Genomic DNA, 26,273 nt, shown 5'->3' on the forward strand with positions numbered 1-26,273 from the left:
ATATATTAACAACCTTGAATGGTGGATGGGGGACAACCGTCCTCTTAATCCCTATATCAAGGGAAGAATTGTTAGTTATATCGGAGTATACTTTATACCACAATTGGATGAAAATGTGGTTAAAGTGGTTTCGCTTCATTCCTATTTCCTATCTCCCTTCCTCTACTAGACTCGATCGAGGAAAAGAAAGAGAACTTTTGACTGGGTTAAAAATCCACCTAATCCAATGATTTCTTTCTAATTCGTAGACTCTCAGGAGGTAACGTAGTCGCTTAAGCGATCGGAGCGAAGTTTTTGGAAAGGGTTGCGAGGCTTAACGATTTAGAATATAGCTGTTGAGGTGGCACCTGTTCCCCGGGGCGGGGTATATGCCCGTAGCTTTCTTCTGGATAAGAGAAGAGCTGCAACTGCAGGGGCTTACCCTGAGACTGCTCCCAGGGCTTAGGACTCCCGACCAAAAGAAGACTGGAACTTAATGGGCTTAGCTGCGCAGGAAGAAGTTTTCTTTTCTGCAACAGGTACTAGATCTGCCATTGCCTTACAGGAAACTGGCCCTACATTTACAGGGCTTACCAAAGGGGAACTCCGGGTGAAGACCTTATTAAGCACTCCAATTGGGCTTGCTTCCCAAAGATCCTTAGCTTTCTCCCAGGAGTGATACAATGGCAATAGGAGAAATCCCACTATTACGGTGGAAAACTTGTTACCCAGAGACTGGAAAACTCTTATGACTTTTTGTCGCGAAAAAAATGAAACTTCTAAGCGATATCCGCTATCAATAGCTTTAGGCACTCTAGATCCTCTAATCCTTAGACAATGGATCGATATGAGAGGGATTAGGAATAGAAGGACCTAGCACTATCATAGGAGTAAGTTGACTCTCAATGTAAGAACTCTCACTAGAGAGGCTTGCTTACCTTATTCAACTGGGAGGGCAGCGGGAAAGCTACTCCAAGTAAATTGACTAGCCTACGCTAAAGAACCTCTTCGCTTTGCTTTGTTTGATTCGTCCCGAAAGCTTTCGTGTGAAGAGTCAAGGTCAAGCTAGAAAGCCAGGTTCTTTCACCAATCCATCGAGTGTAATTCCTGCTATTGGGAGTTCTGCATTAAAGTAGAAGCTAGCAAGGCAAGTCAGGGAAGCTAATTGCGACAGTTAAGCTATTTCAAGTTTGTAATATTTTGAAAGCTACCCTGTTACAGATTCTGTTAGCAAGCCAGTTCCATTATTGATATTGATTGACAGAGAGCAAAGAACTAACCGGTGTTAGCAGTCTTTCTGGTCTTGCGCACTTCTCACTGTACATGCCAGTCTTGAATGCCAGGAAAAAAAGCTTTTTAGGAAGAGTGAATAGCACTTCTCGGGCAGTTTCCTTTCTTGCTTACCGGCTTAGCTCTGCAGAACCAATAGGGTTCCATTCTCCTAATTCAGTCTATAGACTTTGGTTTAGGTTCAATCCAAGACCGGGAAAGCAACGAAGCCCAATGCCAAGCAAAGCCCTAGACTACAAGTGAAGAAATTGGGTTCAACTAAGCCCTTAACCCGACACAAGAGGGACCTATTAGGATAGTGGGCTTAGTCATCCCAACATAGGTGGGTTGTCAACCAAAAAGGGGAAGTTCCCGTGATTTAAGGTTTATGGATATCCTACCCTAAGACGAGAGGATTGGGCTTAGAGCAAGACCCATCAGTGGATAAGATCACAACAAGAGGTGTACACGTTAGGCCTCACTCAAGGTAATGGCCCTAACGAGTCCAAACAAATTGGATCTTATTGTATGACAAAACCACAGATTGTAATATTCAAGGCCCAGAAAAGAAGATGGGGTGAATCCAGAATTACCGCTCTTATTCCGCAGCCTTTAGCACATAGCAGTCGACGCAGAAGAGAGCAGCCCTACAAAAAAGTAAAACTTCCTTCCAAAAGCTCAAAGAGCTTAAGCATGTAAACAACCGAAAGCTTCGCTTAAGCGACTACATACCTCTAACAAGTAAGTAATTTCATACCTCTCCTTTCTGGCTAGCTTTGGCTGGAGATCAATCAGATGTAATCACTGAGGTACGATGTTACTCTGCGCTTGCTACAAGTAAACTAAACTTCCAAAGCTTACGTTTGCTACAAGTCACTGAGCTCAAGCCTATAGCTAACTGCGGTACGAAGTTATCGACAGGGAGAGGAAGGGAAGGACTGTAACAGCTGTCGAATGAGACTTTTGACTGTAAAGGAGAATCAAGGTTTGAAGACGCTCGACCTGCGGGAGAGGAGCGGTAGGAACCACTCGCATATAGTAATGAAAATCAAGGAGAGGAATAAGCAATTAGTAGGGAGTTTGGGTTCTCTCTTACATCTAACCTAGGTAAGTATCTTGGTGTTCCATTACTCCATGAGCGCCGAAATTCGAAATATATTGTTGATAGAGTTCGGGATAGATTGAGTGGATGGAAAATCAACCAGCTTTCCTTGGCGAAATGACTGACTGAGTAAGGTCGGCCCTACCCACGTATACAATGCAAACGGTTAAGCTGCCAACATTGCCTTGTGAAGAGATTGAAGCTCACAGTAGATCTTTTATCTGGGGGTCTACGAATGAGAAGAAGAAGCCCCATCTTGTTAAGTGGGAGCAGGTTTGCCAACCAAAGGTTAATGGGGGTTTAGGCATAGGGAGGATGAGTCAGAATAATGAAGCTTTTCTTATGAAGCTCGGGTGGGGAATATTGACTCTTCCTAATGCGCTATGGGTTAAGGTGTTACGTAGTAAATACATGAGAAAGAAGGTTGGTGTTCCTCAACCCGTGGCCAAAAGTAGTGATTCGCCTCTTTGGAAAGGAATTTTCAAGGTGTGGGATTATTAAATGCGCTGAAAGCGGTGACTCGACTGAAAGGATAGGGATGAAGTGGGTAATTGGCAATGGGCGGATTCTCAATTTATTGAAGGATTCATGGTGGATGGGAAAAACCCTTGATAAAGCTATAGCTGCAGTTCCTCAAGAGGACTTGTCAAGATGCATGGCTTATTTTGTTGATGAGAATGGGTGTTGGAAGTGAAATTGAAGCATCTCTTACCAGTTCGTGTCTTAAAATAGCGGGCATTACCTTCTATCTTATTCTTCCGAAGGCTAGTTAATAAACCAAACCCTGTTGACAGCGGATATGCGACATCCCTTGGAAAGTTGGGATGAGCTGCCGGTCTCCATATTCATCACTTCGAGCTCGCACAATGGTGCGTAGCTTGCCCACACGAAGAAGAGTAAGGGTATAAGATATTCTTTCCTAAACACCTAGTATTCAAACAAAGGTTAGCGATCGGACGCATTCACCTACTAGAGCTCCTTCTCAATCCCATTCGCCTTTAGGTGTGATTCAAAGAGGCCGCGGTAAGGCGAAGAAAAGATTCGCGTGGCTTTGAAGGGCGGGGAAATAGAGAAAGTTTCTCATTAAGCAGCATTGGCCGTAGAAAGAAAATATTGACGGTGACTGACCAGACTTAAAGGAATCGATACCTTGGTCTTCCTGCAGTGCTATAGTATAGGCTTTTGACTCTCTCTCAGAACAGAAGAGAACAACCACAGGAATGAGAAAACTCGTAGAGGGATGTTGATTCGAGCAGGCAGCAATACAGCATCGGCAGCTTTCTGACACTCATACTGCCAATCAGCTATTACCTTCTGGCTTTCTCTTCTATAAAGGGGGCTTGAAAGATGTAATTCGTTCTTAGCTGTCCTACCTTCTTCTATAGATATAAAGGGAACTAGCGGTCCAGTGCTGGTAGTTGAATAAGGCCGGGCCAATATGAGCTGAGCTGCTATTAGCTATCTTTGCCTTCCTTCCCTCACTTTAATTGGGATAAGGCCTGTAAGCTTCTTCTTTGATAGCTAGATATGACTCCGGTAGTTTCTCTACTGAAATCCCTGAGTCAGGTTGTTCCTGTCGGGTTATACAAGATAGGACAGAAGAGATTCAATCGATCAAGTGATAACCGAAGATAGGGTCCATCCACTTCAGTTCCTTTCTATGGCCATAGTTCAAGCAGAGAAAAGGCGGGAAACCCGTTCCATAATGGATCCCCAAGTAGCTACTGTAGGGTGGTCGAAGTAGAATGAATGAGAACAAATCATGATCTATCAAGCTCTTTTCACTTCAATCGCTAGCCTGTAATCCAGCCTAACAGACTGAAGCAAGGAATCCTAGAGTTCCCAAAGCTTCGTTTAGGAGACTAGCTTTCGCCTACGAATCTCTTTTAAGTAAAGTACAATATCGACTTGAATGAAACTATAGCACTGAGGTAGTTGACTTGCTAAAGCTCGAAGTTGAGCTTAAGCGAAGCTTTCGGTATGTAATCGCTAAAGCGAAGCTTAAGTTGACTCGCTAAAGCTATGCTTTTGGCAAAATCCTCCTTTTTTTTTCCTGACTTGTTCCAAGTAAGTGAATTGGCATTACCTTATGATTTGAGTCCATAATAACTGGCAGGTTTCATTAATGAAAATAAAAGCGGAGGCCCACCATCTGTTAGCATTGTGGTTTGGAATCGATTCTTTATCAATGGCCCACCCTTTCTTTGAACCTTGTCAATGATCGAACTTAAAGATATAAACTGAGTGCCATTTGATGAGTAACTGAGAACAAGGGAGAAGGATATGGAAAGGATGAAGTAATGAAAGAGGAAGTAATTGCTAGTAGTAACGACTTGTCACGATCCATTGGTTCATATAGAATCCATGTCCTAGGTGTATCAAAAAACATTCTTTTCACTAAACGTATATAATAAAATAGAGTGAAAGGGTCCACTCCGAAACCAAGAGGGTACTAACTAACAGCTGAGTCCTCTCCGAACCGCAGGAGATAGTTTCCCATCATACGGCTCACCAACTTCACTTGCCTCTATGGGAGGCTCGCTCCGGGCAGGTTCGGATCACTTACAATACACGGCTCTACGAAGGAAGGGCTTGGGTTAGGAGCGTTTTCAATATGATTCTTTTCCCTTATTTGTTCGATGAAAAATTCGAGACGAAAAAGGAACCCCTCTTTTCGACTGGGAAATGCGAGTCTCTTTTGTCCACTTTCCCTATCCCCCCCCTATCAAAATGATCAAAAAGGTCACAAGATTATTATTCCCGTGTTTGATCTCTTCCATCCCTGCCCTGCTCGTTGTCACCTATGTTGAAGAAAGGTTTTGAACCCCGTAGAGAATGAAGAAGGGCCAAGGATCTTCCTCTCAACATTCTCGAGGCTCCACTCTCCCCCCTGAAAAAGTCAGGCCCCGTTACGTTAGCCTGGGCGAAGATAGGGAGAAAGAGTAGAAGCAAGCTACCTTAGCTCTGCCAGGCACTGGACAGGGGTTAGCTCTGTAAATGTGTAGAGCCAAGTGTAGTGTGGTGTAGTAGTAGGCACTTCTAGGCCCCTTCCCCGCTACTGGATCACTCCAGTGCTTCGGGTACTACGGACCCTCTGCCATCCACATTGCAGCAAAGCCGTTTCATGAGCGGGGGGGCTAAGCGCAGTTCTTTGAATCAAACGTTGAATGAAATCGATTCTTTTTGAGATATCAAAATCGAAATCGGATAGGATAGACGGATAGATCTATCTTTCTATTCATATAGATTCAAAAAAAAGAGATTTTTGAAGTAGCGTAGCAAGAGAAGCCCCAAATCCTTGATTTGGCCAGGAAAGACTGCACTGCTTTGGGCCCGCGAAGGGAATGAGCTCGGCTGCTTCTCTTCCACACTTCTTTTTTTCTGTGTCCGTTCCGCATGCGCTTTGCTCTCTTCTTATTCTTCATTGGACGGTTTGGATGGACTTCGCCGTTCTTTCCCAACTAAAATAGAAAAGGCTGTATCACATCGAGATGTCGATTCGTTTTCCGCCCTCAATGAGATGGGGAATTTTGAACCTCCCATTTATGAAGACTTTTGGTTTCTCTTTCTGAATTGAGGCCCGGCTCGCGTCGTTCCAACAACCGGCGGGGAGCACCTCAGTATACGATCGTGCGCAGTAACTGGGAGTCCTATTACACCTAAGGCCAACTAAAATTCACCAAACCAGGGTTCATCTCGTGTAGTGATTGTGGACTCGTACAAGGATATTGAGTAGACAGACGGTTGATGTATCAGACTCGACCCTATCTTTCGTAGCATGCATTCCCATCCGTGTCGCAACTGATTCGGTAAGCTACGTGTCCGGTGCACGGAGAACTGCCTTCGGTCCCCAAACTGACTTACTCGTGGCAACCTTCCGGCCGCCCAACAACCTATAACGCTAGTCACTATTCCCACTGGGGCTAGGAAGTAAGCCCCACAACCCAAAGCGGCGAAGAACAAATAGAATTTACTACAAAAGCCGGCTAACGGGGGTATTCCTGCGTATGAGAACATAGTAATAGAGAAGGTAATAGCCGAAATAGGATTCGTTTTGGCTAGAGCGCCCAAATCCGCTATATATTTGACACGTGTTTGCCGTAATGCTGAAACTATAGCGAATGCATCTATCGTCATTGATGCATAAATAAAGAGACCAATTAGTAGTGATTGAATTCCTTCTATGGTTCCACATGAGAAACCTGTACGAATATAACCTACATGTCCAATTGAACTATGAGCTAGAAGTCTTTTTACTTTCGTTTGGGCCATGGCGGCCAGTGCTCCTAAGATCATAGAAGCAATGCTGCAGAAAAAGAAGATTTGTTGCAATGTAGCTCCATAGGAACCATAAATAAAAACACGTAAAATATTAGCAGAAATAGATATTTTAGGCGCAATAGAAAAGAATGCTGTAACCGGGGTGGGTGAACCCTCATAGATATCAGGTGCCCACATATATAGAGTCAAAAAAAAGATTGAGTCCGAAGGGGAGGGGGGTTTTCTTCGGGGCTCGATAGATGGAATAGATAGGGCCCCAAAAGTTTTGAATTCGCCGCTAGGGAATTCACACGAAAGGGAACGAAGAATTCTCAACGAAAAAAGTGCTCTCTGAACCGAACGTGAAAGTTGTTTTCCATCAGACGGCTGTTCCCGTAACTCCACTCTCGACTTGGATTATAGATCCAAAAAGGTCCGCTCTCGGCCATTCCACACGCTGCCTAGCAGAGGCGTGGTTATCTGAAGTGGATTCTCTCTTTTGTAGTAGATGCCGAACCTGCTGCTCTATTGACTAAGAAGGGAGCGGACGCAGCAGCTACATGGACCCCTTCCTTTCTGTTGTTGCCAGCGCTTTCCCGGGCCGAGCCTGAATTCTTTATTATATAAAAAAGAAAAGAGCGAGCAGGCAACAAAGGCTGCTATCCCAATAGGCCAGCGAGCGGAACGAGGAGAAGGCCCGAAAATCATACCACCGCAAAAAGCGTGTTCCCTTCTTTCGAAAGAAAGATGGAAATTCTCGGTCTTCTTCGTTTTCGATGAAAAACTAAGAAAATATCGATCTCCGACTTTCCTTCCTTCCAAAAGCTCCATAAGCTTCTAATAAGCGACTTCATACCAAGTAGCGAGTCAAAAAAAGCTTCGCTTAAGCGACTACATACGTAAAGTAGGTAAAGTAGGCATACGAATTTCGCTTTGCCTTAGACTCTTTTGGAACAAAGCAAAGAAGAAGGCAGAATGGAGAAAGGAAAGGGACAAGGGCGGTCTTGCTTGGCTCGAAGGCTGCTGGTTCGGGGGTAGGGTACAGTACTAAAGGTCCTCGGACTTCCAGGCGGTTTTTCTTTTAGGCAGCTGTTTACCGTTGGATCTCGCCAATACAGCCTCCTATAGTTTTCGATACCGAGATATCTATTTTTTTCATTGTTCCCAGGGATTTTTTGGGTAATCTGCTCCCATACTGCAAACAGTCAAATCTGAACCTTGTCGCTCTTCTTTCTTTCCTCGCGGGCAGGAAGCACACCAGCAGCGTGCATTGCGTGATTCTACTGTGTTTTTTGCACTTGACTGGGTGGACAGTTGACCGGAAGAGAACTTCGATTCGCCCGGCCAGCAGGCGGGCGGCGTGCTTATCTTGTGTGACAACACTAGAGAGCGAGTGGCTCTTCTAGGCGGGCAGCTGTGTGACAACACTGGAGAGAAAGCGGCGCTTTCGTTTAACATGCTATGGTCTCAACGCCCTTACGAGGTAGTGATGAGTTTCACGCGCTCTAAGCCCGGCCCGGCCCGCGCGCGGTTAGGAAGATTGGCCGCAATCTGAGCGGTACCACCCACCCTACCCTACCACTTATAGGCGGCCGTCCGTCCTACAGCCGCCCGAAAAGGAACTGCAGTGATCTTGAATAGGGATCCTACAGCGATAAAAAGAATCCCCATAAAAATACCACTAGATCGAACACCAGTGATTTCGTATCCGGTCAAAATCTTGGCTAATTGATCGAAATGGGTAGCTCCTGTAGACCCATAGATCATGGAACAAATAGGGTGGGTAGGCCCAACCACCACACTACACGTATAGACGCGAACCCCCCTCGTTACCGTACGTGCGACTCTCACCGCATACGGCTCGCACAAAGACTCCTAAATCCATCCCGAGCCTTTTCTTCCACCTTTCCTCTCCAATCCTCGATCAAACTTGCGTTCTCCAGGCGCTATGAAATGGGGGTCTTTCCATAAGCATAGCTTTAGCGTGTAAACAAAAGCTTCTAATAAGCGACTACGTTCCTTCGCCTATCGTATGTATCGGCTTGGCTTCGTCCCGAACCAAGGCAAGTTTTGCGAGCGCGTGCGTGTAGGAAGGCCGACCACTACATAAGCTAAAAGACTACGATTACAAGCCAAGCCGGAAGCGACTCGCTTCTATTCTCGTTGGGATTGGATATAGATGGAGAATCTATAGATCGTAGTAGTTCGCTAACCTCTCTAACTAACATACGATACAATTGAACTTCACGGCCAAAAGAAAGAGCTTCGCTCGGTTGGCCTTCCTCCGCTGACGAATGCCTTCTTTCTCTTCTCTGAAGTCTACAACAAACAAGTGGGAGAGGCAGGATTCGAACCTGCGTAGAAAAACTTCAACAGATTTACAGTCTGTCGCTTTTAACCACTCGGCCACTCTCCCCTTCCCGGGCCGAGGACCTCCTCAATGGGTTCTAAGAAGGAGGCGATTTGTTCGCTGAATCAATCAATAAGCTTATTGAGAAACGAATACTATTAGCTTAGCTAGCGTTCCGGGGGAATCGAGTCATTTAGTCAGTTCATAACAATCTCTGTAAAGCAAGGGGCAAAGCTTCGTAGACAGCTTCCCTCTCATGTAGTCGTCGGCCTTCTTCCCCAGCCCCCCTTCGTCGCTTCTGGCGAAGCTGCGAGCCTACTTAAATGACTAAGCCTAGTCTACTAAAAAAGGGCTACAGCAAGCAAGCTTTTGGTATGAATAAAGCGAAGCTTTTGGAAAGTGAGGAAGAAAAACCAACCCAAAATTTGGATCACGATTCTGCTAATTTAGAAACGAAGTAGAAGGACGGGGGTCGCTAGGTCAGAAAAGCGAGAACTATAAATTCTCCCCAAGTAGGATTTGAACCTACGACCAATCAGTTAACAGCCGACCGCTCTACCACTGAGCTACTGAGGAACAACGGACTTAAGGAAGCCGACTCTCGTTCTTTGGACTAACCTATGACCTAAATGGGTTCGTCACTTTTTTCACATACACCGGGGAAAAGGTTACGATAGCAAGCCTCTCCCCGGCCGGAGAGACTCCAGGACAAGGGGGCGGCAGTCAACCATCCACTCTCGAGATTCATATTGATCAATCGATCTCCGCGTCCTTCCAGTTCGCTAAGTAGACCCACTCTACCGAAGGTAGAACTTTTCCTGCCAAAAACAAGAGACTGACTTCTCATCCTAGGAGTTCGCAGGTATGATAGAGTCCCCTCTCTGTCTCTCCGAGTTTATACTACTAAGTATCTGCTATTCAATCATAGAATCGATTTCGATCAAGCTGAAAAAGCCCTTTCTATCTTATTAAAGGAGTATCTGACCCGAAAGCTTCTAATAAGCGACTACATACCCAAATCTTCGCTTCATTCTTAATGCACTAAGCGAGTAAACAAAAGCTTCTAATAAGCTTTAGCTTTAAAACAAGCAAGGGCTGAGCATGTAAACAACCTAAAGCTCGAAGTTGAGCTTAAGCGATCGGAAAGAAGTCGCTTAAGCGAAGCTTTCGGTAGTTGACTCCCTAAAGCTCGAAGAGGTTTTGAGCTTATGCGAAGCTTTTGGTTTGTAATAGCGAAAGCTATGCTTTTGGAGAGTTGCGCTAACGCGCTTTGGTCCGAAAGCTTCGCTTCATTCTTAATGCACTAAGCGTGTAAACAAAAGCATAGCTTTCGCTATTACATTCCCTGCAATCAAAGTCAAATTCGAGCCTATCTATAGTAAGGGGACCTTTCCATAAGTTTCTCGCTTGTTAGTCAAGCTAAAGCTTGCATAGGATATTGGTTGGAAGAAGGGCAGTTTTGGAACCCTATACAAGGTGCTGGTCTCGATCTCGCTCGGTGGTGCCCTTCTCGATGATTGTTGACTCAACATTGATTTCGTCCTTGAGTTCCAAACCTCCCTCCATCGAGTGAAGTAATTCGCTATCGGAAATTGTTCCGCCGCCTATCTCATGCCATGCTTCTTGTTTCTCCGAATTGGTTCCTAGTGTCAGTCAATAAAGATTCACCATTAAGAGAGGGAAGAGCCTTTACTTTAGGTTAGGCCGGTCTCGTCATTCACGCAATTTCCTCGGCCATCGATCGATCGCGCGAGTACGCATCCAGTCAGCACATAGCGAACGAAAAAAGCGTTCATCCTGGATTATTTTCCTGAATCCAAATTTCTATCATGATAGCATGCCTATTCATCCGGTCAAAGTCTCCACGGCCTTTTCCTTCTACTGAGAGGTCATGGGCAAAGACCTTCTTTTACACGTCCTCGAGGGCAGCATTCATTCATCACGAGTTTCTTTCGAGGACATGGTATTTGTTCTTGGTGTTGTTTAATAGATGTCGAGTGCCACCTTTCCCTGCCCGAGAATCTCCATCTGCTCTAAGTGGGCGAGCAATTGCATTGCCTTATGTCAGGTTGGTTGTTCAAAAGACTTTCTTTTTACCCCCTAAGCTTCGCATAAGCGGCTACATACCTTGCATTTTCAAATTTTTGAAAGCCCAGACTCATTCTTATGGAGTCCTATTTCAGGTGCAAAGCCTTTTCAATAAAGACCTTTTTCCATTTCTCATTTTTTTTTTGAAAGAGGGAGTTGACTCGCTAAAGCTCGAAGAGCTTAAGGTAGTTTACTTGCTAAAGCTCTTCGAGCTTTTGAGCTTAAGCGAAGCTTTTGGAAAGATTAAGCGATCGGAGCGAAGTTTTTGGATAAGCGCTATCTATTGAGTAAAGGGAGGGTTTGCTACAGTGATTCGGTCGGTTCCGGTTCGCCTGCTCTCCTCATAGTCCATTAGTGGGTAGGGTGGTAAACTTAGAGGGCGCCCGCCTCCTCTTCAGACGAGCCTGGTGGTTGTTCGGTTTCCGCTTTTTGGGGCGGGAGTACTTGGTCGTTGGGGTTTCCTTTTCTTCAACCAATTCGGTTGTGTCAGCTCTGAGATTGGTCTAACATTTTCTTATGAGCTGGCTGGACAAAGATGGATTGAAAGTAAGATAGATTCATTTGAGTTCAAGTAGTACAGGATCTTCGATCGACCATGGGGCGTATTCTACCCTTCCAAATTTCATTCTATTGAAGCGTAACGTAAAAGCTCCTTCTCATCCTTGTATTTTTTGGTTTGGAAGTTCCAGAATGTTGTCTGTGGATTTTTAACAAACAAAGGACCCTCAATTTCGAATTAGAAAGAAGGGGGCCTTACTTATTCAGGGAAGATGCAAAATATAGAGCTATGCCATTTGATTGATTTGATTCAAGTTCCGTGCTGCTCGCTACTCTCCGAGGCCAAGGACGGGGTCGAACCGTCATTCCAGGATTTGCAGTCCGATACATTTCCATTATGTTACCTAGCCAAACTCGCCACCTCATGTGTCAAAGTCAAATGTTCTTCCTTCCAAAATTGCAAGCACTAAGCGAGTCAACAAAAGCTTCGCTTTAGCTATTACATACCTTGGGTTAACCCTTCAATTTATGCTGCTGTGTTGGAATTTTTCCATTCTGCAAAAATGTTGAGACAGCTGTGCTTCTATTACTTTAGTTCCTAAAGTTTCTAACCCTTCTAATGTTAGGGACTTAAGGCCTATTGCATGTTGCTCAGCAAAAAGAATTGCAAAGATTCTTACAAATAGGCTTCAGTCTGTTGTTGGTGAAGTAGTGAATTGTTCTCAAATCCGGTTTTCTCCCTGGAAGACATATAGCTGATAATATAATTCTTGCAACTGAACTTATTAAAGGCTATACTAGGAAGAATATTTCTCCTAGATGCATGATAAAAGTGGATCTTCGGAAAGCCTATGATTCCATTGAATGGACCTTTCTTGAAACTGTTCTTAGTGAGTTAGGCTTTTCTCTTTCTTAGATGGATCATGGAATGTGTTCAAACTGTCTCATATTCTATTCTTATGGTAATCCCAGTATTACTGTTCCCGCTAAGAAAGGTCTAAGGCAAGGAGATCCTATCTCTCCCTTTCTTTTTGCCTTAGGTATGGAATATTTATCTAGATGTTTTGATGACCTCACTCACAATCCTGACTTTCATTTTCATCCAAGATGTGAAAAGCTCAACATTACTCACTTAATGTTTGCGGACGACTTGCTACTTTTCTCAAGAGCTGATCATATCCCAGTTGAGCTTATGTTTGATTCTTTCCTGAAGTTCTCTAAGGCCTCTGGTCTTGAATCTGGATAAAAGGAATATTGACCTAGGGGGTGTTTCTACAGAAGTGGCTTGTGACATTCAGAGTATTGTGCATATGGATGTTGGTTCTTTGCCCTTTAAGTACTTAGGGGTTTATCTGCTAAAAAGCTCAACTTCAGTGAATGCAAACCATTAGTTGATAAGATTGTTGGCAGAATCAGGTCTTGGTCTGCTAAATGACTTTCATATGCTGGTAGAATGCAGCTAGTTAAATAAGTTCTTACTGTCAAGCCTACTGGACCTTTTGCCTAAGAAAGTCTTAAGAGAGATTCAAAGATGCTGCAGGTTGTTCCTTTGGACAGGGTCTGATAACCCTTCTAAAAAAGCTCCTATATCCTGGGATCAAATGTGCAAGCCAAAAACAGCAGGTGGGCTCAATTTGAAGGAGTTAAGCACTTGGAACAAAGCTGCAACAGCAAAGCTCTTTTGGTTGCTATGAAGAAGGAGAAATTGTGGATTAAGTGGATACCTACTATGTGAAGAGGAAAGATATCTGGAGTATGAACATCCCTCCAGGCCTGTCTTGGATGTTCAAAAAGATTCTGGGGAGTAGAGATGTTTTGGGAGATTATGCTGGTGCTCAGGCCTTTGTTCATCAAGGTCAGTTTGTTATTAGCAAACTGTATAAACGGGATTTTGCTCCTGTTCTATGGAAAAGGTTGCTGTGTAACAACAATGCCAGCCCTAAGAGCATTTTCATCCTTGCCATCATCTCAGAAAGCCTTTGTAGCTCAGATAACCCAGATAGTTGAACCAGTGACATATGCTCAGGCATGTAGAGAGAATAACTGGATACTTGCAATGGAGAAAGAGTGAGAGGCCTTGGACAAGAACAACACTTGGGATATTGTTGATTTACCCAAGGATAAGAAGCCCATTGGATGTAAATGGGTGTTCAAGGTGAAGTTGAAGTCTGATGGATCAATTGAGAGGTTCAAGGCAAGGTTGGTGGCAAAAGGATACAACCAAAAGTATGGGATCGATTTCGAGGAGACATTCTCACCTGTGGTAAAAATGGCTACAATCAGGAGTGTCATTGCACTAGCTGCAAGCAAAGGCTGGAAATTCAATTAGACGTGAACAATGCTTTCCTCCATGGTGATTTGCATGAGGAGGTTTACATGAAACTTCCGGAAGGTATTCCGAACCCAGGAAACAAAGTGTGTAGGCTGAAAAAGTCCTTATATGGACTAAAACAAGCAAGCAGACAGTGGTTCTCAAAGTTGACTCAAGAATGGAAGATGCAAGGGTTTGAACAATCCAAGAATGATGACTCTCTTTTCATCAAGAGATCTGGTTCTGACATAACCTTGGCAGCAGTGTATGTAGACGACATGATTCTCACTGGAACAGATCATAAAGTCATCTCTGATCTCAAATCTCACTTACACAAGACATTCAGCATCAAAGATTTGGGTATTCTGCATTACTTTCTTGGAATTGAGGTTGGATATTCTTCGGATGGAAGAACTCTGACTCAAGGAAAATTCACTAATGAGCTTCTACATGACAGTGGCTTAGAGGATTTCAAACCTGTTGCAACTCCTTTGCCCCTACACTTGAAGTTCTCACTTGATGAAGGTGAATTATTTGCAGAACCAGAAAAGTACAGATGCTTGGTTGGTAAACTGCATTTTCTGGTTAACACCAGACCTGATTTGGCATACACTGTGCAGACTTTAAGTCAATTTATGCACCAACCAAGACAACCACACTATGATGCCTTGGTTCATACTCTCAGATACATCGCTGCAACTGCAGGGCAGGGAAGAAAGTGGAAAGGCAGTGATGAATTGAAATTGCAGGCCTTTTCCGATTCTGACTGGGCATCTTGTCCCGATACAAGGAGATCTGTGACTGGTTATTTTATGATGCTTGGCAACTCTCCCATAAGTTGGAAGTCAAAGGAGCAACCTACTGTGAGTCATCATCTGAAGCCGAATATAGGGCGATGGCTTCTGCTGCCTCTGAAGTTGCCTGGTTAGTCAGATTGCTTGAGGAGATTGGAGTCAAAAATGGGAAACCTATCACGCTCCATTGTGAGAACCAATCAGCACTCTACATTGCAAAGAACCCAGTCTACCATGAGCGCACTAAACACATCGAAATAGACTGCCACTTTACACGTGAGAAAGTTCTGGAAGGTCTGCTTCAGATGACATACTTGCCAACTAAATTGCAACTTGCTGATATACAAGGTTCTGCCATCACCACAGTTTTGTCTACTCAAGTCCAAGCTAGGCATGTCTGATACAAGCCCCAGCTTGAGGGGGGGTGTTGAATCACCTAGTCCAATCCAATAATGTTGATTGGGTCAGCCCACAAGTCGTAACAACTTTCGGTTACGAACCCGCCAGCTCAGCTCTTTGTCTTAGAGAGTTTGTTAGATGAAATTAGTTATTACTGCTCATATTAGTAGTTGTAATATTCATTCATCATCATTATCTTCTCTGTAATTTTGGGACTCTCTCTCTAAAAAGAATGATGAACTGAGCTTGAGCTTGCTTCAATGGCGAACTGAGTTTTCGTTTCTCTGCTTCTTTTCTTCTTGCTTTTACTCTAAAAAGAATGATGAACTGATTGTAAAGAAGAAAGCCCATTCCACAACCCTTTCCTATCCTCTATGGTATGTAAACCATAAATAGCAGAGAAGAAAAAAGAAAGATCCCCATTTTAGTCTTTAATCTCACAATGAACAAATTGTTCATGTTTTTGAAGAATAATTAGATCAATTTCATTGTAATGCCAATCCAAAGTCTACCTCTACTACAGTGCTCATAATTGGCTATCCATTTCCAATGCCTACCAAATTTCCTAGTAATTGCATCAAACTTATGAGCTTTAACTCTAGTTTCACAAAGAACCATAACTTTAATATTCATTTTTTTGACTCCATTTTTCACCTCAGTATGTTTTAGAGACTCATTAAAGCCTCTAATATTCCAAGTGCACAAAAGTGACTCCTCAGGCATGGGCGGTAGGTAAGGAAGCTTTTTTCTCAAGTTTGACATTTTATAAAGAATGCTATTGCCATTGCTACATTGAATCAGGCACACAGTCAATTTTTGACTCGCTAGGGGAGCTTTATACTCAAAATTGAAAGAAAGCCAACAAAAAGAAGGCACGTCGATATCGGCAAGAGAAGAGAATGATAATAGATGTGTCAAACCTAGAACCAACAGAGCATTCTAACAGCAGCCTACTCGTGAAAAGAGTCAATTGCCCATCATTTGCACATCGATACGTGCCTGCTAATGCTCCTTCTTGGTCACAAAAATCAACTGGCTCTACCTGTGCTCTCGCTTCGGGTTCACTTAGGTAGGACACTAGCTCTCTTTTTAGGCTTTTAGCGCATCAGTATGTGAGTTGCTTCTTTCCTTTCTTTAGACTATAGCTCGCTCCCTCCGTCCACTAGAGAGACATGCGAAGCCATAGAGGAAAGTCTAAGTGCAGTTCCTATTGAGTCAGATTGGGTAATTAGGGGAAACCTTTCAGACTTAAGATCTTGCTATACATATTCGAAGTTCAGTTCGTTCCTATAGCATCTGATTGTGGGCATCTTGCTTCGAGTACATTCAAAAGGGAAGGTGTCCGTCAAAGAGAAAAGGAAGTAGACTTCACTTCTTTCACAAACGGAAACAGCGGAGTCTCTTCCTCCAACCGGTAAAGCAGGAAATGGAAATCAAGTAAGAAAGGAAGTCAAGCAGTAAAGGTATAGCAAAGCAAAAAAGGAATCAGGAAAGGCATACTAATACCACTAATTCAGTCTAATTGGCCTTAGGCTAGAAAGCCAGGGGCGAGGAAAAAAGTCAGGATATTGGGATATACATAGCTATAAAGGTAGCAAAGATCTACCAGGGATTTTGATAGCTCCTCGAAATTCGCCCACCCTTTCACAAAGAAGCACCCCGGTACGATTCATTTCCATGGTGCACCCGAAGCCAAGGAAAGAGTTGGGATCAACAGGGAATATCCCTGCAATCACAGGTAAGCTAAGCTGTAGTCTTGAATGTGCGGGCAAAAGGCCCTCCGACAAAGTAAGCATCTTTGAGACTTCTCAGTGCATGAGGAATGAAAGGGAAAAAGGGGAGATTTTATGGGCAGGGGAATCATAAAATAAAGGGTTCTCGCTCAATCTGATCTTTATTCAGTGCCAAGACCTTTCTTTATTATAAGAATTAGTGAAATTCGATACATTAGATTCTTAAGCTTCAGAACGAAGATGGTGAGCTCACGTGGGTAGCTCCCGTCTCCTGTAGCCACCTTGTTCTCTGTCAGTTCATAAAGTGTCTGACACAGACGCAAAGTCATGACAACCAGACTAGACTAATAACGTTACAAGCAGCGCAAGGAAAAGTCTGAACGCTTTCCGCAAAAATGCTGTTAGTTAGCCCCCTTCGACAAGAAGTGGGAAAAACGGGGAGTGAGTTCATAAACAGGACTCTTTCGAACCGCTTCCTGCTTCTTCGCTCGGTTCCATAGTCCAATCTAAAGCCTGTGAGGCTGGAAACTTCTACAACAATCAACCATAGATATTCCCATCACCACAATCAAAGTAAACGATAGAGTAAATGGATAATCCCCCTTTAAATGAAATAGGTTGACTCTCGTTCCATGCTCAAGGGCTAAAGCCAGTCGTCCTTCTGAAAGATCCTCTTCTACGGCTCAAGGTTCAAGCTAAATCAAGTTCCTTTTCTCACTTAAGCGGATACTCAAAGTCAAATCAATGCTTTAAGGAAAGACTTCCCAGCGCAGTCAAGCAAGATAGGATTCTCAACAGGATAAGTTCCGTGGACAAGGCGAGCTAGCATCGGTGCTTTCCTTCCGTGCTGTGCCGTAGGTCAATGAAATTCTTTTTTTCAGCACGAAACGAAGTCGCTTAAGCGAAGCTTTCGGATTTGTAATAGCTAAAGCTTTTGGAGAAGTCAGTTCTTGAGAAAGAAATCTCAAAGAGAACCCACAAGAACAAAGAAGGGCGGGTATCGAAAGGGGCGGCAGATCTGGGAGAATCCTTTGTTCCATAGCTCTGGGGCGCTAGAGCATATATAGGCCCAAGGGGAAAAGTCCTCGGTACGTCGCTCAAAGGTTAAGCTCAACTCAAACCAGTAGCTCAAAAGGGCTTAGCCGGGCTCAGAAGCAAGTGAAAAGTTCATATGGTTACCTTGTTCCTCCTTACCTTATTCTTAAAGCTGCTCCTTACTCATTATAAACCACACAATAAGGGTTGTAATAGCTAAAGCTATGCTTTTGGAAAGAACAAAAGGCAGGGACGGGTGTAACTTCTAGAATATGCAGGACCGTTTCTACAGGCAAAGTGACTTTGACCAGTATCATGAGCTATCGAGTCTTATACTCAAAAACAAGCCTACGGGGTTTGGGTCTTTTTCTCCCATTGAGACCTTAGGAAGAGAAATCCAAAACAAGCAAAAATCCCGAGAAAACGCTCACTTTTTGAATTTGAACCAACTTAGATCAAACTGGTGCGGATAATCCGACAACCCATGCAAAGGCAAGAGAAAAACCTCTTTCCATGCTGTCCTTGCTTGATAGATTGGTAGATAGATGCCATACTGGCTTAGTTACTTCGCTGGATATTGAGTTCAAACTCATTTGAATGAACGAGAAACCCTATCTTACTGATGTCATCCACTAGAGGATTGGAAGGCTAAAAGTCATTACTAAAATGTTGTGATTAGGAATACTCATGCTCAAGGTATTCACTGCTCTGTCACTGATTTGAATTCTGAGAAAGTTTTTTGCAGTCTATGCTTTCAATACTAATGAGTTGAGAACTGGTTTGTGGGAATTTCTTTCTGATGTTGCTAGTGCCTCTAGTGATCCTCTTCTTATTGGTGGTGATTTCAATGCTATTCTTAGTGCTGAGGATAGGCTTCATGGAAGTCCTTTTACTGAAAGTGACATCAAAGATTTCTCAGATTGTCTTCAGATGAATGATCTTACTCCTGTTAGAATGGTTGGAAATGCTTTCACTTGGTGTAATAACCAATCTGGGGAGGATAGGATCTATTCTCTTATTGATAGATGTGTGGCCAATGCTTCTTGGTTTGCTGAGTACTCTTCTATTGTTGTTGAGGTGATGGAGAGGATGGTTTCTGATCACTGTCCTCTGCTCTTGCATTTTTATGCTGTTAATGTGGTCAGAAATACTCCTTTCAAGTTTCTTAATGCTCTCACTGATCACACTGACTTCCAAACTATTCTGAGCAATAGTTGGCATCTAAATCTGCATAAGAACAAGCTTTTGAACATTTGGTATAGACTGAAGCAGCTTAACACAAATCACTTTAAGAACACAGCTTTGAAGCTTGCTACTATCAGAGCGGATTTAATTAATATTCAAGGGAGACTGGCTGATGATAACACAAATGATGATCTTATTGCAGAGGAAAGAAGAAAGCTTCAGGAGCTTGAAAAATGGAGTTTGATAGAGGAGGAGAAGTCGCTAAAGCGAAGCTTTTTGTATGTAATCGCTAAAGCTCTTGGAGCTTAAGCATGTAAACAACCTAAAGCTCGAAGTTGAGCTTAAGCGAAGCTTTTTCCTATATTCATTCTAAACTAAAAAGAATACGAGCCAAAAGCTTCGCTTAAGCGACTACGTTCCTTTCTTAACTCTTGAATTGGAAGGGGAGGCCCTGAAGAAAAGACTCTGTACAGGGTTCAACATCTTCTTTTTAGGTTGTGAACAGCGTCTTAGCGCCTTAGTATGATAAGGGCATCTTTCATGCAAATAAGAAGATTGAACTCTGTCTTTCGGATCCAACCTCCAGAGTCAGTCAAGTTTTTGATAGAAGTACTCGTTAGCGGAAATCCTACTTTAGAGGAATCAATAGGGTCTTCACACCCCGCCTTAGAAAGAAAGAGGCTAAAGTTTCCTGCGAAAGACCTCTTGATCTTAGACTTTGCACTGCAAGGTAGTTTACTTAGTGCTTGCAAAGCATTTTTGTTTTTACTTTCAAACTTTCAGAAGCTGGTACCAGATTCAATTCTTTTTTACTTGACAAAAAATCCACAAAAAGTGAAGCCTAGCTCGACCGAAAGAAAAGGGTAAGAGCGGAGTCGTCGAAGCGAGAGGAAAGTAATCTCTCAACTGTAAGGAGAGGATAGAAAGTTCCATGTCTGAGAAGGAAAGGATATCTTGGGAAGAAGATATGTGTGGCCAGTACACTGTCAATCTGTTCTCGTACTGTAAAGAAAGATGAATGGCATACCAGTTGGATCTTATTTCCAGGGAGTGAATGGAACCTATCCTTTAAAGTACAGCCAGTAATTGTCAGTCAATTTCGGAGCGGAGAAGTTCTAAGTTAGAACATATCCCGATGTCAAGGTACTTTAAAAACTTTCAAAAGTAAGCAAGTCTTTCCGGGAAAGCACGGGGCGAAAAGGCTAACGAGAAGGAAGCGTTGATGTTGGTCCTTTTGCGGCCGAGCCTCATTCGAGTAAGGGAATGATAATTTGCTATTCCCGTTCATCATAGGTTTGACCTCAGTCCCAGTAAGGGCGGTAAGATTGCTCCACAATCTTCTGAACCTCACTCATGTGTGCTTTGCAGCCTTCTTGATGCAATCTTTTTTCATCAATTTTGGAACTCTGTTGGCCCTGATGTTATTAATTTCTACCAATTCTTCTTTTATTCATCAAAGCTCATCCTATCAGGTTTCTTCTCGTCTGTCTTTCCGAACCAGATCTTTTCGGGAACTTCAATCGCAATCGTCATAATCATCTCTAATAGCGCCATCTTTCGTTTCTAAAGCTTCAAGATAGCTGTCTTCCAGATAGGAGGAAGCTCCCATAAGGCTATAGCCAATCTCGATGAGAAGGAGATCATAAATATTGGCTTGAGTAAACCATGTTCAACAAAGAACTTATAATTATCTTGAATTTCAACCAAACACTGTTGATCTGAAAGGCCTGACCCTGCAGCATGTTCATTACATCACACAGTCTCTGAAAACCAATCAGGACTAATTACAATATTAAAAAATTTTATGTTACTTGAACTTAACGTAACGATGATACATTTCGCTTGTTGGATTACTAAAATATCCACCAGATAGATCTGACAGGGTTCTAGGGCCTTCTTTACGCGTGCTGGTCCAATCAAGATGCATACCATAGGGAGGTTTAGCATGACCGGTAGTAACGATATTTCAAATTCACATCCCGCATAGAGATTGCTCGGAATAGAATAAGCTCCTTTCTTCTTCTTAACAGCAAGATCGTCGCTTGCTTTGATGAAAGCGATCACCTCCCGGTCTGCCAAAAATGAAGCTAAAATCCGATAGGATACATTTTCTCCTTTTCTTTTTTGGGGGACTTCTTATTACCACCCTCTGTCTCCATTGCCGGAGATTTGCTATGTAGCACGTGATGCGCTTTCGATTTCCAGTTGCTAGAAAACTTTCTTCAATCTGATTAATCCGAAGATTAAGGGGATAGGCTCCACAAAAGTGAAGAACTATTGAAGAGAACAGTGCGTCGGCAGGAGAAGAAGTCGCTAAAGCGAAGTTTTTGGATTAGGTTGTTGTTTTCAAAATGATCCCCGAAACATCAAGTGGCACAACATCCGTAACCGGAAGAACATGAATCACCCCACCGGAAACCAGTTCCCCTGTGGTTAAACAAAAAACTTCCTCTTCCCTGGTCCCTATACCCCAACCGGCATAAGCACTCGTAACTGCTTCATTTTTCACATAAACAAGACTTTTTTTCCATTATATAAAAAAATAACCCTACCCCATGCTCCTGTTTAGCCCGTTCCGATCTTCCTCGATAGGTGGGCATTCCCATTATTCTTTCTACTCGCTCCAGCTACGATTGTTTTATAGGGGAGAGTTCCAAACGGACTGACTAAGCCATCGAAAAAAAGAAACCGCAAGTATTTGGGGAAAAGAAAATAAGAAATTCCTTCAATTCATAAGCCCTAGTATCACGATACCCAAAAAGTAGCCCGAAGTGACTGACCATATAGTCTCATTTTTCACCTTTTTCAGAAACGATAAAAGTAGCAACCATAGACCTAGCTCTATGAAGAAGGGGACTAGTTTCGGCAGGAAAGAGGGAACATGGTGTTGTGCTTCTTACCTATTGGATCTATATACCGCTGATTAAATCCAGTCCACTCATTTCATTTAGAAAGACTTGGAATTGTTTGATCTCTTTCATTTCTTCTTCTTCAATCATTGAGAATCTAGTGTGCAATTCATTTTTATGTTAGTCATATAGGTTTTGCAATGCAAAGAATCTGGAGAGATGAATTGATCGCTTGCAGCGCCTAGGTCGGGACTGACGGGGCTCGAACCCGCAGCTTCCGCCTTGACAGGGCGGTGCTCTAACCGATTGAACTACAATCCCAGGAAAATTAGGTCTATAGCCTCCACTTTTTTTTTCTTTTTTCATTCTATTTATTATAACCATTTAGTTTCGCCGTGTTGTAACAGAAACACGAATGATATACTCTTTTTTATTAGATATAATAGAAAATTAGTGCATACTCATAGTATAGTAGGCTAATTCATGAATCAAATAGGCCTTTTCTTTTTTTATTAAGCGGTAGAGTCGCGCTCTTTAAAGGCCCTAAGAAAGAGGCTTACGTGATCACTTCAAATCCGATAAAGAGCTTCCACGAAACTCCTGTCTTAGTCTTCATTTTTTATGTTCTGGGACATAGATATTCAAGATATCCTATTATGAATCGCTAAAGTCTTCCTCCTTCTCCATTGTTCCAATCAGATCCGAAAAATGAGAAATAAAGAAAAAGTAAGTGGCCCTGAATTGAATCATGACTATATAAGCAATTCTGATATTAAGATTCAATATAGATGAAATCGTGGAAGCGGACCTTTTCTTTCCTTGGACCACGTAAGAATTCGTCGTCCGATTGAATCTTCTTGTTCCTGGATGCTCTATCAAAATCCATCGCTATTCCTTTCCTCCACCGAGAAAGGTTCATTCCAAGTCACAAGAGCAATCGTTCTTTTTTGAATGAATTTTTCTTGTCGTTATGGTAATGCAATGCAAGAGGCCGGAAATCAGGTTGTTTCTTATGATGAAAAGAGCTTTTATGTTATGTGAAATTTTTGAAAACCCTTAAAAGTAGGTAATGTTAGAAGACGACCGTCGGTATATCTTTGAAAGCTCAGACGGAGATAAAAAAAGGATTCCTCGAACTTAAGGAACTTTAATGCAAACCAGAAGGACTGTAGCTGTTGGATATTGCTCAGTACTACTATAACTTAACAACCAAAAAGCTCTGCGTCGAACTTCCTTCGAGTTGGCCACGGGGCAACAGCCTCTGACGCCCCGCACCATTGCGACAGGAGGGAGCTTGCCCATCAGCCTACTTTGCCAAGAGGTGGCGGGAGGATAGCAGAAGCTACCCAACCTACTTAAACAACCTAAAGGCTTAGCCCGGTCTGAAGAAAGAAGAAAGTAGACCCTGTAGAGAAGCGGATAGAAAAGATCGCCTATAGACTCAAGCGACCAGCTCGGTGAAAACTCACCCCGTATTCCATGTAAGTCAGTTGACTTCGATTAGACCAGACCGCCCCAGAAAGGAACGTGCCCACGAGGGCACCACCAGATGTTGTAGATGAACCTACTAAAGAAGAAGTTGAGTATATCATAGCTGACCGCACCATGGGCTAGCCCATAGACCGACTGCACGAATGGAATACTACTTAGTAAAGTAGAAGGGCCAACCTGAGAGCAAGTCAAGCTGGGAACGGGCTGAGACTTACGATTCCGAAGACCAAGTCAGAGACTACTGGACGTCTCGCAGAGCGACTCTCAACGAGGACGTTGAGACTGTTCGAAAAAATGCTTTTTTGGCTTAATTTTACTAAAGATCAAAGAGTACGCTTGTACTTAATAAGGAAAAGGGTTTTTTTGAATCCAAGTTTGACTCTGATTAGATGCTTAGCGCAGGCGCTAAGTAAGCAAGCTACCTTATTGTAATAAAAACGAGGAAAATAACGTCAAGGAGAAAGGAACAAGGGGGCCAGAGGCACCGATCATTATATCTTTTCTTTTTCTCTCTTGTATGGAAAGAGGGGATGATATGTGGCCTAGTATACTTTCTCGTTTGGTCAACGAGACGTACGTACGTAAAGTCGACATAGTCCCATGTATATGTTCTTTGGAGCTAGAATCTATCAATAGAATCAAATAATAAATAGTGTAGTGAGCCTACGGCAACGAACATGGCTCAAGAGTGTCTATACAAAGTCCTTATCTTCTTCACTCAAAGAACCTTTGAATGTTGATAAAGAATGAATCTTTTGGTGAGAAGTTAGGAGGATAAAAGGAAATGCCACGCTCCGCGTGTCACGAGATATGGGGCGTTCTAATCGAAGGCTCATACTTTTCGGCCTTATTACGGTAAGGCCAATGCACTAGCCGGCCAGTGTGGTGGCGAACACGCTGTGCTGTAAGCTAAGCTGTTCACCTTGTAGACGGAGGAGATATATAAAGTGTGCCGCGCGTGATTCATAAGATTCTATAATAGCATCAGTAGATTATTTCACTTAGCCTGCTTCTCCCATAACTTGGACTTTCTGGACCAACGCGGATCTGCCCTCGAAAGTCTCTCCGCATTTTGAGAGCAGAGCATGCAAAATAGAGCAATGGATCTTAAAAGAATTCCGCTTTGAATGGCGCGACTCTTTTCATTTCTGCGCCGGCATTTGAGTTATCTCCTCTTTTCTTTCAATCGGCACACTCAACGCAGATAGCTCTGGTGACCTCGGCTTCTGCCTCTATCAGGCTTTTCAAGACCTACCACGCTTCCCCAAGAGGAAGGATATGTAATCGCTTAAGCGAAGCTTTTGGATTCGACGGGCCCGTAATGAGGATCCTTCCCAAACAAAACCAGGGGAGGCAGCAGCCCCCACCTTCACCGCCACAGCATGGGGGAGCCGCTCCTTAATTTCATCCGAACTAAAAAAAAAAGAATAACCGGGTCTCTAGAAAAGAGAATGAAAAGCCCGGGTGAAAGCAAAAAGAAAAAGGTATGAAGTCGCTAAAGCGAAGATTTTGGAGAGAAGAAAAGTAGAAAGAGGGAAAGAAGTTTAGTGCTAGTTCTTGCTGATTTATTTATTTAGATTCTACATTGGATAAAGAATGAAAAAAAGAATCTAAATAAAGCTCAGGGGGGCGGGAGGCCCCACTACTTCTTCATTCAGGGGGGAGGAATCAATTTCCACTGGGCGAGAGGTACACCTAACTTACCTACCTACTCATCAATCACGGTATTCAGCTGACTTGCACTGATAGACCTTTATTGTATTAGAATTAGGCGCTCATCTTTTTACTGTTGTCAACTAATCTTTTCAATGTTCGATTTTGCTCTATGTTAGAACATTTCTGTGAATGCTATTCTGATCTAAGTGGTCTTATTCTGTGTCCCGTGCTAGGAAGCATTACTCTTCTTTTCATTCCAAATTCAAGAATACGATCGATACGATTGATTGGTCTGTGCGCTTCTCTTATTACTTTTTTGTATTCTCCTGTTCTTCGGATACAATTTGATCCTTCTACGGCCAAATCTCAATTTGTGGAAAGCCTTCGATGGCTTCCTTATGAAAACATCAATTTTTATTTGGGTATAGACGGTATCTCTTTATTCTTCGTGATATTGACCACATTTTTGATCCCTATTTGCATTTTAGTGGGTTGGTCTGGTATGAGAAGTTATGGGAAAGAGTATATTACAGCATCTCTAATTTTAGAATTTCTAATGATCGCCGTGTTCTGCATGCTGGATCTTCTACTATTCTATGTTCTTTTCGAAAGCGTGCCAATCCCTATGTTGTGCGGAGCTGAGCATCTTCTATTCGCTAGGATAAATCCTCTGCAGGGGCCTTGTGCAGTAAACCCCCTACGGGCGGTCGTCCGTCGTCGTAAAGTAGTCTCCGCGAAGCTTTCGGGAAGAGGGGTAGTCTTGTGTGTAAGCATAGCATTTCTGGTCGAACCCGCCCAACTTAACTAAGAAGAACCGAACCTGACAGACACATCTTTTTCCCTTTTTGGGGAGGGTACTCTGAGTAGTGGGTACCTTGTAGGACCTCGACTCGCCTACTCGGGTCTTGTATGAATATGCAGGAAGGGGTGCTCCTAGGTGTGTGTAGGAGTTGTGTTTGTTCGCGAGAATGGATTCCTCGTCAAGTAAGTTTGGAGGGTGTGGACACACTTGCGCGAATTCTGGTAACGGCTACAAGGAAGAAATCGAAAGGAAACTCCAACCAGGGATGGACGTAAACTCGTAAGCTACCGAGGGTAGGGATAATCGTCCAGGTCTTATTGTGAAACAAAAAAGCCGCCCCGCCCCAGCAGGCGGGTTGGTTCCTCTGTCGTCACCGGGGAGCTCTTGGCGAGGAGACCTTAGGATAAGTTGCTAAAATAAAACAAACGGGAGGAGAGGTATGAAGTGACTCGACTGTAAGGAGAGGATCGAC

At 43.2% G+C, this 26,273-nt stretch overlaps 3 protein-coding genes and 3 non-coding genes across 6 annotated transcripts; 2 read left to right on the forward strand and 4 right to left on the reverse strand.

Moving 5' to 3' along the window:
- Window positions 1-6,025: 6,025 nt before the first annotated feature.
- LOC110802001 (NADH-ubiquinone oxidoreductase chain 2) lies at window positions 6,026-12,036 on the reverse strand. The gene is given in 2 exon segments (XM_056828164.1): window positions 6,026-6,202; window positions 6,205-12,036. Coding segments are annotated over 2 exon segments (642 nt in total). The 5' UTR covers window positions 6,809-12,036; the 3' UTR covers window positions 6,026-6,164.
- TRNAY-GUA (transfer RNA tyrosine (anticodon GUA)) lies at window positions 8,944-9,026 on the reverse strand. Its single transcript has one exon. It is a non-coding gene; the product is annotated as a tRNA-Tyr (tRNA).
- Window positions 9,465-9,536, reverse strand: TRNAN-GUU (transfer RNA asparagine (anticodon GUU)). The gene has a single exon. It is a non-coding gene; the product is annotated as a tRNA-Asn (tRNA).
- Window positions 12,037-13,440: 1,404 nt separating the features above from the next.
- On the forward strand, window positions 13,441-15,211 carry LOC130461194 (uncharacterized mitochondrial protein AtMg00810-like). The gene has a single exon (XM_056829184.1). The coding sequence runs from the start codon at window positions 13,923-13,925 to the stop codon at window positions 14,784-14,786; it is 864 nt and encodes a 287-aa protein (XP_056685162.1). The 5' UTR covers window positions 13,441-13,922; the 3' UTR covers window positions 14,787-15,211.
- Window positions 15,212-22,099: 6,888 nt separating this feature from the next.
- On the reverse strand, window positions 22,100-22,173 carry TRNAD-GUC (transfer RNA aspartic acid (anticodon GUC)). Its single transcript has one exon. It is a non-coding gene; the product is annotated as a tRNA-Asp (tRNA).
- A 68-nt stretch (window positions 22,174-22,241) lies between these two features.
- Window positions 22,242-25,807, forward strand: LOC130460874 (NADH-ubiquinone oxidoreductase chain 4-like). The gene has a single exon (XM_056828571.1). It carries the CDS (start codon window positions 25,169-25,171, stop codon window positions 25,805-25,807), a length of 639 nt encoding a protein of 212 aa, XP_056684549.1. The 5' UTR covers window positions 22,242-25,168.
- The last annotated feature ends 466 nt before the right edge of the window (window positions 25,808-26,273 follow it).

Source organism: Spinacia oleracea, chromosome 5, assembly GCF_020520425.1.
Source record: "Spinacia oleracea cultivar Varoflay chromosome 5, BTI_SOV_V1, whole genome shotgun sequence".
Lineage (NCBI taxonomy): Eukaryota > Viridiplantae > Streptophyta > Magnoliopsida > Caryophyllales > Amaranthaceae > Spinacia > Spinacia oleracea.